This window comes from Muscardinus avellanarius, assembly GCF_963383645.1.
Source record: "Muscardinus avellanarius genome assembly, chromosome: X".
NCBI classification, from domain to species: Eukaryota; Metazoa; Chordata; class Mammalia; order Rodentia; family Gliridae; genus Muscardinus; species Muscardinus avellanarius.
The window spans coordinates 55,010,622-55,025,433 of record NC_137792.1 but is presented as its reverse complement, the minus strand read 5'-3'; the positions used below and the strand labels follow the sequence as shown (position 1 = coordinate 55,025,433).

The following is a 14,812-nucleotide window of genomic DNA, read 5'->3' as shown; positions in this document are numbered from 1 at the left end:
TGGTAGGATCGCAGTAAAGTCCAGTTCCCAATGTTCATCAGGCACATTTACCTAGGCACAGACTCCATATGGCACATTTCCCCAGGCCTGATGTCCCCATAATTGGTTCACCTGTGCCCAAGTGGGGTATCTGGAGACCAGGTCTTTTCCCATAAAGTCCAGTTTACGGATATAGCACCTGGGTCTGAGAAGTTCACTGGTTTTTGTTGCCCTTTGGTAAAATGTCTGGTGGAGGTAGGCTATTAGCTCGTTTCCCAAGGCAGCAGTGAGGACAAGTCTTCTGTCAGGGAGCATCCATCACCTTTTTCTGTTTCTGGTTGTCCCTTCCTGCTGTGCCCCGGCTTCGATTTCAGGGGCATATACAGGGCTTAAGGGGAGGCTTGGCTCCAGAATTTCTATCAGGACCTGGAGAGTTCCCACTGGTTCTAGAGCCACCTCAATAGCTGCTTGGTTCACTATGTGGTTGCCTCTTTCCTCTTGATGGTGAAAAGAGTGACATCTTGGGTGACAGCTTTTGCAATGCACAATGGTTACCTTCTGGGGGAGCCAACTATCTCTAACAGAGCCAGAATTTTTCCTGTTTTTTGAATTTATTTTCCTGCAGATGTGAGCAGTCCTCTCTCCTGGTATAGAGCCCCATGTACATGGGCCATTGCAAAGGTATATTCGTTGTCAGTGCAGGCGGTGATAGCCTTTTCCTTTTCCCAGCAGAGCACCTAGGTCAGGGCTATAAGTGCAGCTTTTTGTGCCAAAGTTCTCTGGTGTGGATGTTCCCTGGCTGAGGGACTGGGCTCAGATGATTTCTTCTTCAGTAACCACAGCTGCCCTGCATACCTGGTACCAACTAGGACAAAGCTGCTACCATCCATGTACAGTACATCGTTTGCATCAGTCAAGGGGGCATCAATCAGGTTTGATCTGGTGACCTGGATTGAATTTTTACCTCTGTAAATTTTTCCCGTGACCCCCTGGGTCTGTATCTTTTGCTGGATGATGGGTCCACTAAGTTTTTTGAACACCAAGACAGCTGCTCCTTTTTCTATCAGGAAACGGAGAGGATAGCCTTTAATATTTACTTTTATCATGGGCTCCTGGCACCGTTAGTCCATTTTGAAGTTGGGGACAGTACATTTTTCCACCTTTTGCCCCTCTGAGCCCATTTACTTATTATTATTTTAATAACCCTTTTGCTTGCAATGAGTGCATTTATCCTTCTTTTGTGGTCCTGGGGGTGGAACCCAGGGACATTCTACCTCGGAGCTCACAACCAGCCCAATATTTCATTCTTTTTATTTTGAAACAGGGTCTCACTGAGTTGCAAAGGGCCTCACTAAGTAGTAGCTCAGGCTGTCCATGAGCTGTAATCCTTATGCCTCAGCCTCCAAAATTCTGGGATTACAGGCATGAACCAACCATGCCTAGCCTGCATTTATCCTTCTTACGTCTGCTTCTTTTCAGTGGCTACTGGTGTTTTTCTCTGGTCTTTCTGATGGAGGCTGCCACTACCCTAACCAATCTCTTTTTTATGTTGAAATTATATTGTTTTTTTCTGCTGAATTCCTATTATTAAATATCTTTGGGGTTATTTCTTACAACTGGGTCCTGTTTATACCCTCAGACTCTCTTAACATTTGTAACTTTATTTTTATGTCTGGGGCTGAGTTACAAAGGCAATATTAATAGCTTGCTGGTTTTCTGGAGCTTCTGGGTCTATTGAAGTAAAAACACAATAACCCTCCCAGAGGTAATTCAAGAACCCAGCAGGAGACTCCTCTCAATCTTGTATGACCTCATTTATCTTAGAGAGGTTTGTGGGTCCCCTGGATTCCACTCTTATGCCTTCCAATAATAACTGGTGATATTTGTTCAAATTCTCCTTACCTGTCTGAGTTAGGGACCCAGTCAGGCCTCTGGGATGGGAACACACATTTAAACCACACCTCACTGTCCAGCAGAGAGGTAGTTCCTGGTCCCAGGGCAAGATTTTTTTTTAAATTTCCAGTTTAATATTATCCCATTCCTCTACTATGAATAGAGTGGCCAGAAGCTGTTGGCAATCATCCCAGGTATAGATGGGTATAGAAAACAGTCTCAAGAAGACTAATGAGTCTCTTTGTTTTTTCAGAGAAAGAATTTTGGGTTTCACAGATGACTGGTGAAGAATGGAACATAGGCCAAAAGAGGGCAGTGCCCTTCCCTTTTGGTCCACAATTCAGCTCCCACGGGGGTAGGTTGAGGGGAGGGGCTTCACAAAGGAGGAGAACAGACGCTGTCTCTGTAGCTGTGAGTGCTTGTTGTGCCTCCCCATACATGGAACCATCTTGAGTATGAGGTGGGGATGGGGACACAGGGTCGAGGATACAGAGTTCTGGCCCAGGGATCCTCTGACTGCAGTCCCATTAGGGGGCAACTGGGAAAATTAAGGCAGGGAAATATCAAAGTCCTCCAGAAAAAGTGGAAAACTGGTGAATTCTTTTGCTTCCCAGTTGCTCATTAGAAGGCCTCAGTTCCTGAGGGAGATGGCACAAGCCTTAAGCCATGGGGATGTGTGCTGAAGGAGAAATAACCAATTATCAATATGGGGGAACTGGTCTGTGTGCCCAGGGTTTCCTTTGACCACATTCCTAACGCCTCCTGCCATTTCCAGGTCCAGAGTTCCCTCACCTAGTCAGCCCACATCAAATGAAAGCCAATCAATTTCACCAAATGTTCGGAGTTCCCTGGCTCCGAACATTCCATTGCCGCCCCTTCTTCCCTCGAGAAAGGCTCATTTTAGCAGGAATGCTGCATGACACACATTCCCTGGAATGGGCGTGTGTCATCTCCTTCTGGGGAATAGTATTAGGTATGGGTATTTGGGGATTTTTTGAAATTGGCCTTGTAACCAAAAAGATACTTTAGACTTATGTTATTAATGGCCCCACATTGTTTAAAATAATTCAAGATTTACTCTCTGAGGCTTTAACATTTATTTATGGGTTGCACTTAAATTTCCAAATGACCGATCTAACAAGAATTCTATAAAGACTCAGACAATAAGAAGCAGAACAAGCCTTAAAGGCAACCGATCCTCCCCAGGCTTTTCCCAAGCAAATATTAACAATAAACCTAAAACAGAGCCAAGACAAGTCGTTCCCACTGTCATGAGTTCTGGGAGGCCAGCATCAGAGGTAGGCTATGTTAGAGTGGCTACTGACCCCCCAGTAACCCAAACCCTTTTTTTTGTACAATGGGTACATGGACAGCAGCAGAATAGATGGGTACCCAGCAACAGCTTTGGGACATGGGAAAGTATGAAATGTTCCTCTCCTTAGTAGTGCCTATTGAGTAAAAAACAATGATGTATATCAATCAGAGAATATAATGCTTAGTATAGGATATTATTTTGATATTACATTAGTAGTTAATAATAAACTTTTGATCTTTTCTATGCTTGCTTGTAAGAGGAAATGTTCCCTTATAAAAGAAACTGGCCGTCTGTCACATTGCCTTGATGTATTAGTTTTTTTGTATACTTATTGATGTATTAATTCTGGGAAAAAATGTAAGAGTAGAATGTAGCCAAAAAAGAAAGTATAAAACGCTTGCCAAAATCGAAAGTAAATAGAGCAGCTTCACTCTCCATTGAGTCTGTGTGCTTTTTCTCCGCTGTACTTCGCTGACTACTCACCCCACCACTCATGGACCCCCAACTCTTGCTAGGGCTGACGCCCGACTCTTGCTAGGGCTGGGCCCTGGCATTCCATAATCACCAAATGTCTTATCATGCATTCTGGGGGGAGTCTTGGGACAACTGTTTCCTGAGCCCATAGTTTGGCCAATTAGAAATGTACTTATCCTAGACAAAAGACTTAACATTATTAACAAGACAGACAACAAAGACAAAGATGCTGGCCAGTGCACACAGTTTATCACCCTCACACCTAGACCAAAGCTCTTAATCGAGGTCACAGAGGGCCAGTGATGTCTCACACAGATTCCTGGACACCAGGTCAGTGGCTGCATCCAGCCTCCCCTAAATTGTCCATCCTGATGGGTGCCTGTTTCCAGATTTACTCAACCTCAGGAGGTTTTCAGACACAGATGACTTTCTTCTAGATGTTAATTTTAGGTGGGTCCCTGGCCATCCCACCAGAGGCTGAAGAGAGTGGAGACCAGGTCTCCAGAGGACTTGGAACATGTGAGGTGGTACCTTCCCCAGGATTCCAGTGTCTAGCCCCCTCAGCCCCGGCTTCTGGGACTGGGGCTCCCCAGAAGTCTAGGGTCAAAGTGTGTGGATATCTCACTGGGGCCTCCAAATATTATAGGGCGACCACCAGAGAAGACAACTCTTAGTTTAAGCTGAATAGAAAGTCTTTATTAGCTGGCCAGCAACTATACTGCAAGGTGTTCAGTCCTGAGTACAGCCCTGAGAGGGCTCCCTCTGTATGTCAAAATCACAAGCTCAGGGGTAAAGAGAAAGGAAAATACTGAAAAAGCATAGCTAAGCAAACACTGTTCTCAGTGTTTATGATTAAGAGGGCATGGCTACCAGCTCAAGCTGGCAGCACCATGGCATTGAATACCTAATGCCGGCTTTCTGGAATTAAGAAGTTATGGAGACTTTCTCCGAGAATTTAAAGGATGGCTTGGGAGGCCAAAACCCTGTGGCAGAACTGGAATCCCTGTAAGAAGTCTCTGAGGGAGAATCATGTGAAGCTGTGGGGATAAAGCCAAAGTTGCACCTAGATGCCAAAAACATGGAACGTCTGCTAAGGAAAGTTACAATCTGCAAGCAATGGAGCCAGGATAGAAGAGCAACTGTGCTTATGTTGCCTGCTGCAGCCAAACAGGCCCTGGCAGAGGGACAACTAAGGCCATTTGGAGGTTGCATCTCACTAGTGTGTAACCCAGATGCCGGAAGTGAAGCAATAGTACTTAATTTCTGATGGATTTTTGTCATTTTAAAATTCCATTCCTCTTTCTACTCCCCTGTTTCTATTTTTGGAATGAGTTATGCCATTGTATATTGGAAGTATGTAACTGATTTGCTTTGTATTTTTACAGGTCTCACAGCTGACAGTTTGCCTTTAGTTTCAGTGGGGATTTTGGACTTTTGAGTAAGTTTAATACTGTATAAATTATGGGATTCTTGAAGACGAACTAAACACATTTTGCATAGAAATGGATATGAGGTCTTGGGGGGGCCAGGGAAAGAGTGTTATGGCTTGTATTTAAGATGCCCTCCAAACCCTCAAGTGTTAACAAGGCATCAATGTTCAGACGCAGCTTATGGTTAATTGTGTGGTTTTTTTGGGGGTGGTTGCAGGGACAGTGTTTCAGCTTTTCCTCTCTGCCCTTCTTTTTCTGGTTCTCACCACCATGATCTGAGGGGAGCTGCCTCTCTTCCAACATGTCATGAGCTCTGCAGCTGCAATCTAACCTATCATGGACTGTGAAGGAATAAAAATCGTTCTTACTCTAAGTTGCATGTGTCAGGTATTTGGGCTACCGCAGTGATAATGATGACTAAATCAAATGTATAAAGAAAATGTGGCACATATACACCATGGGATACTATTCATCCATAGGATAGAATGAAATTCTGTCATTTGTGAAAACCAGGGTAGAACTGGAGACCATTAGTGAAACAAATCAGACCCTTCAAAGTGAATACGGCATGACCTGACTCATATGTGGAATATTTTTCTAAAAGATTATTTCATAGAAGTTGAGAGTAGAATGGTGTTTACAAGATTCTTGGGAGAGTAGCAGGCAGGGAGATATATGTAAATGTTGATCGATGGGTAAGAAATTATATTTTGATGGAATATACTAACTTTTATGGTCTAATGCACAGTAGAGTGAGTGGGGAAATAATATATTTTGAAAACTTAGAAGATTTGGAATTTGAATATTTTTTACCACAAATAAATGATTAATGTTTGAAGAGATAGGTATATTTGACCCCATTTAAATATTAGAAGGTGTAAACATGTATCTAAACATCACATGTATCCCATAAATATCTGCAGTGATTGTTTTAATGTATCATGTAAAATATCTTTATTTTGAATTAGAAAAACTCAAGCAATACCCATGACTTATTTAATATAGGCCAAGTGGTGTTCAGTGAGAAACATACATCTATAAACAGGTCTATTAGAAAATGAGAACTATTTAAGCAACCCAAGAAATTCAAGAAGCTATAGAATAAATGTCCTATTAAACAAGATACTATTAAACCTAAAGTAGTAGAAGGTATAGAATAATAAAGATAGGTACATAAATAAAGAATAAGAAAGCTATTAATACCAATTAACAAATGCCAATTATTTGAAAATATTTATAAAACTGGAATTTTTACAGCTATGATCAAATACTAAAGAAAAATTAGAAGCAAACTATGTAAGTTAAATAAAAATATACAAAAGATATATACAGGAGATATTGAAATGATGCAAGAACCTATGAAAAAAAGAAAGAAAGAAAGAAATCAAAAAAACCTCCCACCCTGAGGTACATGGCATTAGACACAATTTAAACAAAAGACACTTCGTTTTGATCTAAGTCCCCTAAAAAAAAAAACACCTCAAAACAGAAAAAAAAAAAAACCTACAACATACATGTCATACTATTGCATCATGATACCCAAAGTTTAGAAAGGGAAATTTTTTCTAAAAGTACAGGTTTTAAGCTTAATAACTAAGGAGGAATGAGATAATCAGAGAATTACTATATTGCAACCCCTAATTAATAAGTAGATACAAGTTACAAATACAAGTGACTGCCAAATTCAGTACAAAGAGTGGCGCATTTAGAGTGGCCTTGTCAACAACAAAATCCATAAACTCTTTTGCTTAATCCTGAGGCCAAACACCAGTGACTAATGAGGTCAAGAATTGCCATTTTGGTTAAAACTCACTTGACCCTTTATATATGGCAGGCTGCTCTATAAATAGTACTATTACATAGTACTATTATAGTACTGGCCTAGTTCTCATAACTTTTCTATGAAGTATCTACTATTGCTATCCATTCTATACAAATGGGGCAACCGAGACACAGAAGAGCCAAAAACTTACTCAAGGTCACCAAGCTTGGAAGTGGCAGATCCAAGAGCTTCATATGCATTATGACTGGGCCCAAAGCCCCTGCTCTCAGACATGCCCTTTGTTGCTTCTCTTAAAGCTAAGTGTGTCTAATTATATTATTCTACTTCAGAAACAAACACTTTTTTGTGTGGTACTGGGGTTCCTGGAAACCCTTCTACCTCCGGGATACACTCCCAGACCTAGTTTATATGTTTTATTTGGAAACAGTGTCTCTTAAGCCAGCGCTGCTGGCTTCAGTCCAGCGTGATCCTCCTGTTTCCACCTCCCAAGTGCAGGGATTACAAGTGTATGCCACCAGGCCAGCGCAACAAACACATTTTGAATCATAAAATATTTTGTCTGTATGCTTTAGCACTCCTAGAACTATGAAGAACTTCCTTTGTAGCTATACCATTCTGCTAGACCATCAGTTTCTCAGAGCAAGAATTTCTTGTCATGCTCTGCACTCCTTATGCCCATGAGGGAACTTCACACACAGTAGGAGATTAGGAAATATTTATTAGCTAAGCTATTACCTGAAACTCACACAACGTTGTTGGATCAAATTTCTTTAGCCTGAAACACATGCAACTTCTTTCTGTCATTCACTTCTGTGGCCATTTGAGAGTACACCATTCACAGTAATCGTTTGAAAGCAGATGGCAGTTACTCACTGAGATAAACAAGTGGCTCAACATCCTCATCTCTGAGGCTCACCTGCAAACACTCTTTCACATACTTTCACCACCCTTTCATGCTGTATGCACCAGGAAGGATGGGGCATGTTTTTTGATGTCCATCAAACACAACCTGCTGTCATTTAGAGTCTTGGCCTTAGTTGAAATTAATATTTACAGAGGTGTTCAAACTGGGATCAGTCTTCAAATAGTTCCATCATTTCTCTGCTGCCTGAGCCCAACACCATGTTTCCCATGCATCTGTTTCTCTTGGTACTTGAAGATATGTGCTGTTTTCTGGCACTGGCTTTCAGTGACTCGGGGTAGGCAGAATAAGGCAGCACTTACAAAAGTGGTACCCACTGGGAAGGAGTACCAGTGGGAAAAGGCAGGCAGGCAACTTCATACCACGCTCTCAGAGAAACAGCTAGCTAAGTAATCGCTGTTCTGTTAAAGGGACCTTAAAGCAGTTATTTTAAAAATACATGTGATCATATTGAAAGTGATTTTTTTCTCCACTCAAAACTATTTAGAATCTTAAGAAAGCTTGTAGGTCTTACCATGGGGCTTATATTCATGCATAATGTCATACCATATACTTTTTTGTTGCTGCATTGTAGTTGTATGTCTTAAGGGGTACAGGATGGTAGAGGCATACATGTACACATCACTTATTGAGCCCTTCACCAGTTCCCACCTCATTGCCTCCCTCTTCCTCCTTCTCATGTGTGGCTTACTGTTAGGCTTTGATCAGATCACATTTTTAATGGTAGATTGGGACAGCTGCATTATGCTGAGGTCTTGAAGGTGCTCTGTGATTTCCCTCTTCATGACGTTCTCAAGTGATTTCAAATCATTCTCTGTTTAAATTTTATTTTATTGGTCCACTATAGTCTCACATGATAATGTGTATGATGTTGACAATGACGTATATATACACAGTACAGGGTGCCCTCCTCCCCCCTCCCCCACTTTCTCTTTTCCCTCCATCCCAATACTGAGTGTCCAGGTTAGCAATGTTATATTCACATGTATACATATATTCACAGAAGTACTCCATATAATGGAGGGAAAATCTCGGCAAAGCTAGAATGGAAGGATAAGAGATGAAGAAGGTTAAAGTTGATTAATGGAGTTGAAATTAATCTGAATCTGTGTAAAAGTATGAATATAGCATGGTTATCCTGGACACTCATTGTTGGGAGGGGGAAGGGGAACTGGGGTGGGGGCGAAAGATTGAAAATAAATAAAAACCCCCAAAAATTAAAAATAAATAAATAAATAACATATATTCAAATGTAGATTTTTCATAGATTAACCTCAGTCGTTTTCCTCACCTACCCCAACTTTGTGTCTTTGTTGAGGTTTCCCCTCCATTATGTGGAGTCCCTCTGGAATCCCTAATATTACCTAGCTTGAGGATATTACAGAAATATATGTCCCTTGTCCTTCTGTGCTTGGCTAATCTCACTTAACATAATGTTTTCCAGGTCTTTCCATCTTCTTGCAAATGACATAATTTTGTTCTTGCTGAGTAGAATTCCATTGTGTGTATTTTTCCATAATTTTGCAATCCATTCATCTATTGATGGAGACCTAGAAACTGTGCTGCTATGAACTTGGGCATGCATATGTTCCTGTAGTTCTCTGATTTCAAGCCCAGGAGTGGTATAGCCAGATCATATGGTTGATCCATTCCCAGCTTTCTAAGGAATCTCCAGACTTATCTCCATAGCAGCTGAACTACTTTGCACTCCCACTAACAGTGTAAATGAGTTCCTATTTCCCCACATCCTCGCCAGCATTTGTTATTTGACTTCTTTATGCTTGCAACTCTGATTGGAGTCAGATGGAATCTCAGTGTGGTTTTGATTTGCATCTCCCTGATGGCTAATGATGTTAAAGATATTTTTCATGCATCTATTGGTCATAAGTATCTATTTTTTGTGAAGTGTCTGTTAAATTCAGTCGCCTATTTCTTGATTGGGTTATTTGTTTTGCTAGTGTAGAGTCTTCTCAGCTATTTGTATATTCTGGAAATTAGGAATTGTTTTCTTTGTTTCTTTCTTCATGGATTCATTGTTGGCTGTGCTCTTACTGTATTTCCCAAGCCAATGGCACCCTGTTAAACAAAGATGAGGATCATCTGTAATATCAAGGGGTCCAGAGGTGTTCGGTCTGCATCCTGGACTCAACCCACTTATGCCGACCTTGACCCAGATTTTAGAGGGTGACAGAAATCCTTTGTTTGGATGACACTCTTTCTCATCCAAGATTTTATCCTGGGATGTGAAGATTAGGTGAAGACCAGATGGGTATTTAAAAATCACTGGAGTGGTAGATCTCATCAAATTCAGGGACATGTCTGAATCCCTGGAGGGCCATGTGATATGGATGGATGAATACAACCTACCCCAACATTTCTGAATCAATATATCTAAGCAAGGACCTGAGAATCACATCACAAGTCCAGCAAGACTCTTTTGTTTCAGGAAAAGCAGAATCATGAAATGGTATAGCCTTTCTGCTGAGTATGTGAAATGTGTAGGCAAGCCTACTATTTATGCTCCCTGTAATTGGTCAATAAATTGTTTCCTTGTTTTACCCATGTGCTGTGTATATCATGTTTTATAGGTGGCTGTGGAACTAGAATTTTCATCATCTAGCAAGGAGGGCAATCTCTAGCTTACACGGCAGCCAATACTGGCAGGTGAGAGGGAACAGGACTTATAATCAGTCAGTCTTCAGGGGACAGCAGGAAGGGTATACAGAAGGGAAGTGCTGGTGATCCTGTGGTTGGCTAGCTGATGCCACACTGCTACTGATGAAGCTTAGGAGGCTTTCTACATTGTCCCTGGAGATGGAGAACCAGTCTGCAACTGAAATAGCCTTATTAGAGGTTGCGAGGCCATGCCAGTCATGTCAGCAGCTGAGAGTTGCTTACCTCCCAAATGCTCTCTACTGCTGTCTCTTTTGCCTTAGTTGTCTCTCCAGTTTGGTGGTACATTAACTCAGCAGCCTTTTAGCTCAAGGTTAATGGCAATTGACAAGGAACCCCACTGTAGATGCTGGCTAAAGGATTCCCTGCAGGCAGCCGAAGGCCAAAGAAGGACCCTTTCTTGAGCTCATTGGGTTTGACTTGCTGGGGAAGAAAATGCCTCACTCAGCCAGGCATGGCGGCGCATGCTTGTAATCCCCACGCTTGGGAGGCAGAGACAGGAAGATTGTGCAGGTTTGAAGCCAGCCGCGCTGGTTTAAGAGACCGTTTCCAAATAAAAATATAAAATAGTTCTGGAAGTGTAGGCCAGAGGTAGAAGGGCTTCCAGGATATTCAGTATCGCAAAAAAAAAAAAAAAAGCTTCATTCAATAACCTCAGTAGCTGCCAGCTGTTCCTCTCATATGCCTCATGGAATCCTGATCCTGTGAAGAAGGTGCTGCTATCCTGATCCCTGTGAGGAAATGGAGGCTGCAAGAAGCTAATTATAGGGAGCCCCAAGTCATACAGCTATGAAATGTCTGGGCAGAGTTGTTGATATCAATCTTCCACTCCAGACCCTTGTGCAGAGTCCTTAATCAGTTCATAGACATCATGATAATGGCACTGTGTGCTCAGAATGGGTTGGGGACTTTGTTCTAGAGGAGGCTCTGCATATGAAGCCAATGTGAGATCGATGTTGCTTTGGATGGATGTCTCTCACTGGATCCCACTGTACCACCCCACCTGAAGAACTAAAGATCAAATACTGGGCAGACACCTGTCTGGATGGCTGTGTTTCCTGATCAACCAGAAAGAGGCATGTGTGAAGGATAAAGACCACATGACCCATCACTCCATGACTGGAGAAACTTGTGGGATAAAAGATTGTCTCTATGAAGCAGGGTCCCTGTGCAGGATTAGGAGGGGCAGGCAGCAGACCATCATATCCACCACAGTGATCTAGGATGCTAACATTTAGGTGAGGCATTTGCCCAAGTGTCGGGCCAAAATTTGTATCCTCCTGCATGGCATGATTAGGAGGGTCTCTGTGGAGGATACCATGGCCCCTGGTGACTGTGACTGTCAGAAAGATGGAGTGGCTGCAGCTGGATGGATTCATGTGTCCTTGTTAGGATTGGCTATGTGTTAAAAATGTGAATCCTGGCAGGGACATGCGACCAGTGATGTCCGACAAAAGCCACAATCTCATTTAGTCAGTGTTTTTTTTTTCCTGTGATCTTTCTGGCTCTGTGGGCCAATGGATAAAGGAGCACAAGTTCCAAGGTTTCTGCCTAAATTTTGTCAGGTCACCTTAAATAGAAATGAGCAATATGTCATTGTTACCATGGAAATGATAGTGCATACATCAGAATGTAGGTATGTCGATGGGTTGATTGTCTGCCTGGGCTCTTTATGAGATCTCTGGCTGAACAGGATGTGATGTCACCCCCAAAGATCCAGTGGCCCTTTGTGATGTCCTGAGGGGGGTCATGATGATCAAGTTGAACTAAGTAGAAAAGCCATTCCTGAGTATGCCTAGATGTGAGGAACTTTACCCCACAGGCTGGAGGCACAATCCGGGGATGGAGCCTTTTCCTACAGAATCAAGGGCTTCCAGTGAGGATAGGGAAACTGACTTTCCTCCAGCATGTCCTGCCTCTGTCTGGGACCAGCAGTTGCCAGGAGAAATCCCTGAAATCAGGCCAGTGTTTGAAGAAAACACTCCTGAGCCTGTCGGCCAAGATACTTTGTCCAGAAGCCCATGCCCTGAGAACAATGTCCAATCAGAAGAAAAAGGCAAACTCTTCAGTCTGCCCTTCCCAAAGAAGCTGTGGAAGATCGTCAATAGCAGCAAGTTTCCATCCATCAGTTGGGACAATGCTGGGACCTATGTAGGGATCAATGCGAAACTGTTTCAGAAGGAGATTCTGGGAAGGAGCGGCCCCAACAAAGTGTTTGAAACTGACTCTATGAAGAGCTTCATCCGACAACTGAACCTCTACGGCTTTAGCAAGAAGCGGCAGGACGCACACACATCCCTCTTTCTCAGCAGCTTTTACAAAGTAGAAAGACCAGTCTACGTGGTGAGCAAGGTAAACCAAGGCCAGGAGGCTTCCTCAATGGGCTCTGTATTCAGATCTGGTTGGGTGGAAGTCCCTGGACTGGCCCCGGGAGCAGGGTGTCCATGGGGTAGAGCCCTTCCTGTCCTCTTCCCCCTGGGGTGGAGGTGGCCAGAGCACATAAGGGTTAGTATGGGGAACCTGCCAAGATCAGTGTCAGCTGTCTCAAGAACATGAAAGATTATAGGTGATTATATATCTTCCTGCCCTCCTATGTGGGTCAAATGGCCCTTGGCAGTTTGTGTGTCCCCTTGACTCCACAACCCCTGATACTGTGTAGGTGTGTGAGAGAGTCCTTTTCTTTGCCAATATCCATGTACCTGAGCTCCTGTAGCATAGCTGCTAGACTGAACACACTGGCGGGAGCCTGCTGACAGTAGATTAAATGGACGTGTGCTTGTCTTGGCCAGGGACCTCCGGTGCTGAAGTTCCCCTGACCAAGCACTCCCACCAGGGCTCCATTCTCTTGCCAGCACACACTGGGTAGTGATGGCAAAGAATCTTCTTCACTCCCAGGGTCCTTCCAGTCTCTTTTCACTGGCTTTGCACATCTCTTAATTTGCCACCATCAGGAGCATTCCAAGGGGGAAATTCTGGTCCTAAATTGGTGAGTCTTGAATGTGTGAAAATGAATGTACCTCTTCTTGTTGGAACTATGAGTGTTTTCGAGAGACCTCTCAGGGCTGCTTGAGTTCTGCTTCTCAGCGTATAGATGATCTATAATTGCAGACAACTCTAGTGACATGGGGTTTCCTCTTTCCTAAACTTTGCACCTCAGATGCAGTTCTACTATAATCCGTACTTTAAGAGAGATGCCCCTCACCTGCTTAAGAGGATAAAGAGAAGAGTGCGCATTAAATCTACATTAAGACACATGGGAAGCAAGCCGGAATGCCAGGAATTTTCTGTGGAAACTAGAGCCACTGAACAGGAAGAAGATACAGCATCTGGGGCAGAGGAAAACCAGGAGCTGCCTCACCAGCACGAAAGTACTGGTGCTACCCCCCACATCGAGGTAGAACCTGCTGCTCCAGCCATTCCTGTGTTGGTGTCTGAGCTCACTGAAGTAAATGCCAACCCTACCGCAGTCACCCAGTTGGCCCAGGGGCAGGCAGAAGGTGGTCAGGAGACTTTTCCTGTAATGGCCAATACCACTGTGCCTGCAGAGTCCCCCTTCATTGGTCTGCCCATCCCTCCCCCACAGCTTCCTTCTTATGGGCCTGTGGTGGACTCTCCTGCTGTGCCACCGGGAGAAAGTTTCCATGTGCAACCCCCATACCTTCCTTTTCCTGTCCTGCTTCCCTGCTGCTGCAATCCCTGGGTGCCTGTGCCCGTTGTGGCTCCTAGGCCTGTTGTCCCCATGCCACTTTTGCCTCGTCCCTCACCAATGCTACATTGCTGTCCCCAATGCCACTATGTCTCTGAGTTTACACCAGCTATGGGTGGGCCCCTCATGTACCCAAACTGTGCCTATTACCCCTGGTAAAGAGAGAGAGAGAGAGAGAGAGAGAGAGAGAGAGAGAGAGAGAGAGAATGAATTTGATGAATTTGGGTGAAATGTGCTAGTCAATAAAAAGCACCAAAAATGATGAATATATTTTGTCTGCACAAATGTGTCCATCGACTCTGCCCTTTCTTTGAGGAAGGGAACCTCCTTGGGTATATTTGGATAGCATAGTAAAGATTTTAGCACCTCTCTTCTCCATGGTGTCGGAAGGACCAAGTACAGGGACCAAGGAGTGAAGGGATTAAGTAACAACTCAAGTGTTATGGTTTTGTTTTGTTTTGTTTTGTTTTGATTTTTGGTGGTAGTGGGGGTGAAACCTAGGGGCTTTACTACCTCCAGGCTATACTCCCAGACCTATTTTATACTTTATTTGGAAACAGGTTCTCACTAAGTTGCTGAAAGCCTCACTAAGTAGCTGAGGCTGGCTTCAAACCTGTGCAATACTCCTGTTACAGCC

General features: G+C 43.3%; 1 protein-coding gene across 1 annotated transcript; it reads left to right on the top strand.

Moving 5' to 3' along the window:
* Positions 1–12,311: 12,311 nt before the first annotated feature.
* On the top strand, positions 12,312–14,334 carry LOC308278918 (heat shock transcription factor, X-linked-like; the record flags this gene model as incomplete). Its single annotated transcript, XM_080718917.1, has 2 exons — positions 12,312–12,821; positions 13,627–14,334. The coding sequence occupies 2 exons, from the start codon at positions 12,312–12,314 to the stop codon at positions 14,332–14,334; spliced, it is 1,218 nt and encodes a 405-aa protein (XP_080575043.1).
* Positions 14,335–14,812: the final 478 nt, after the last annotated feature.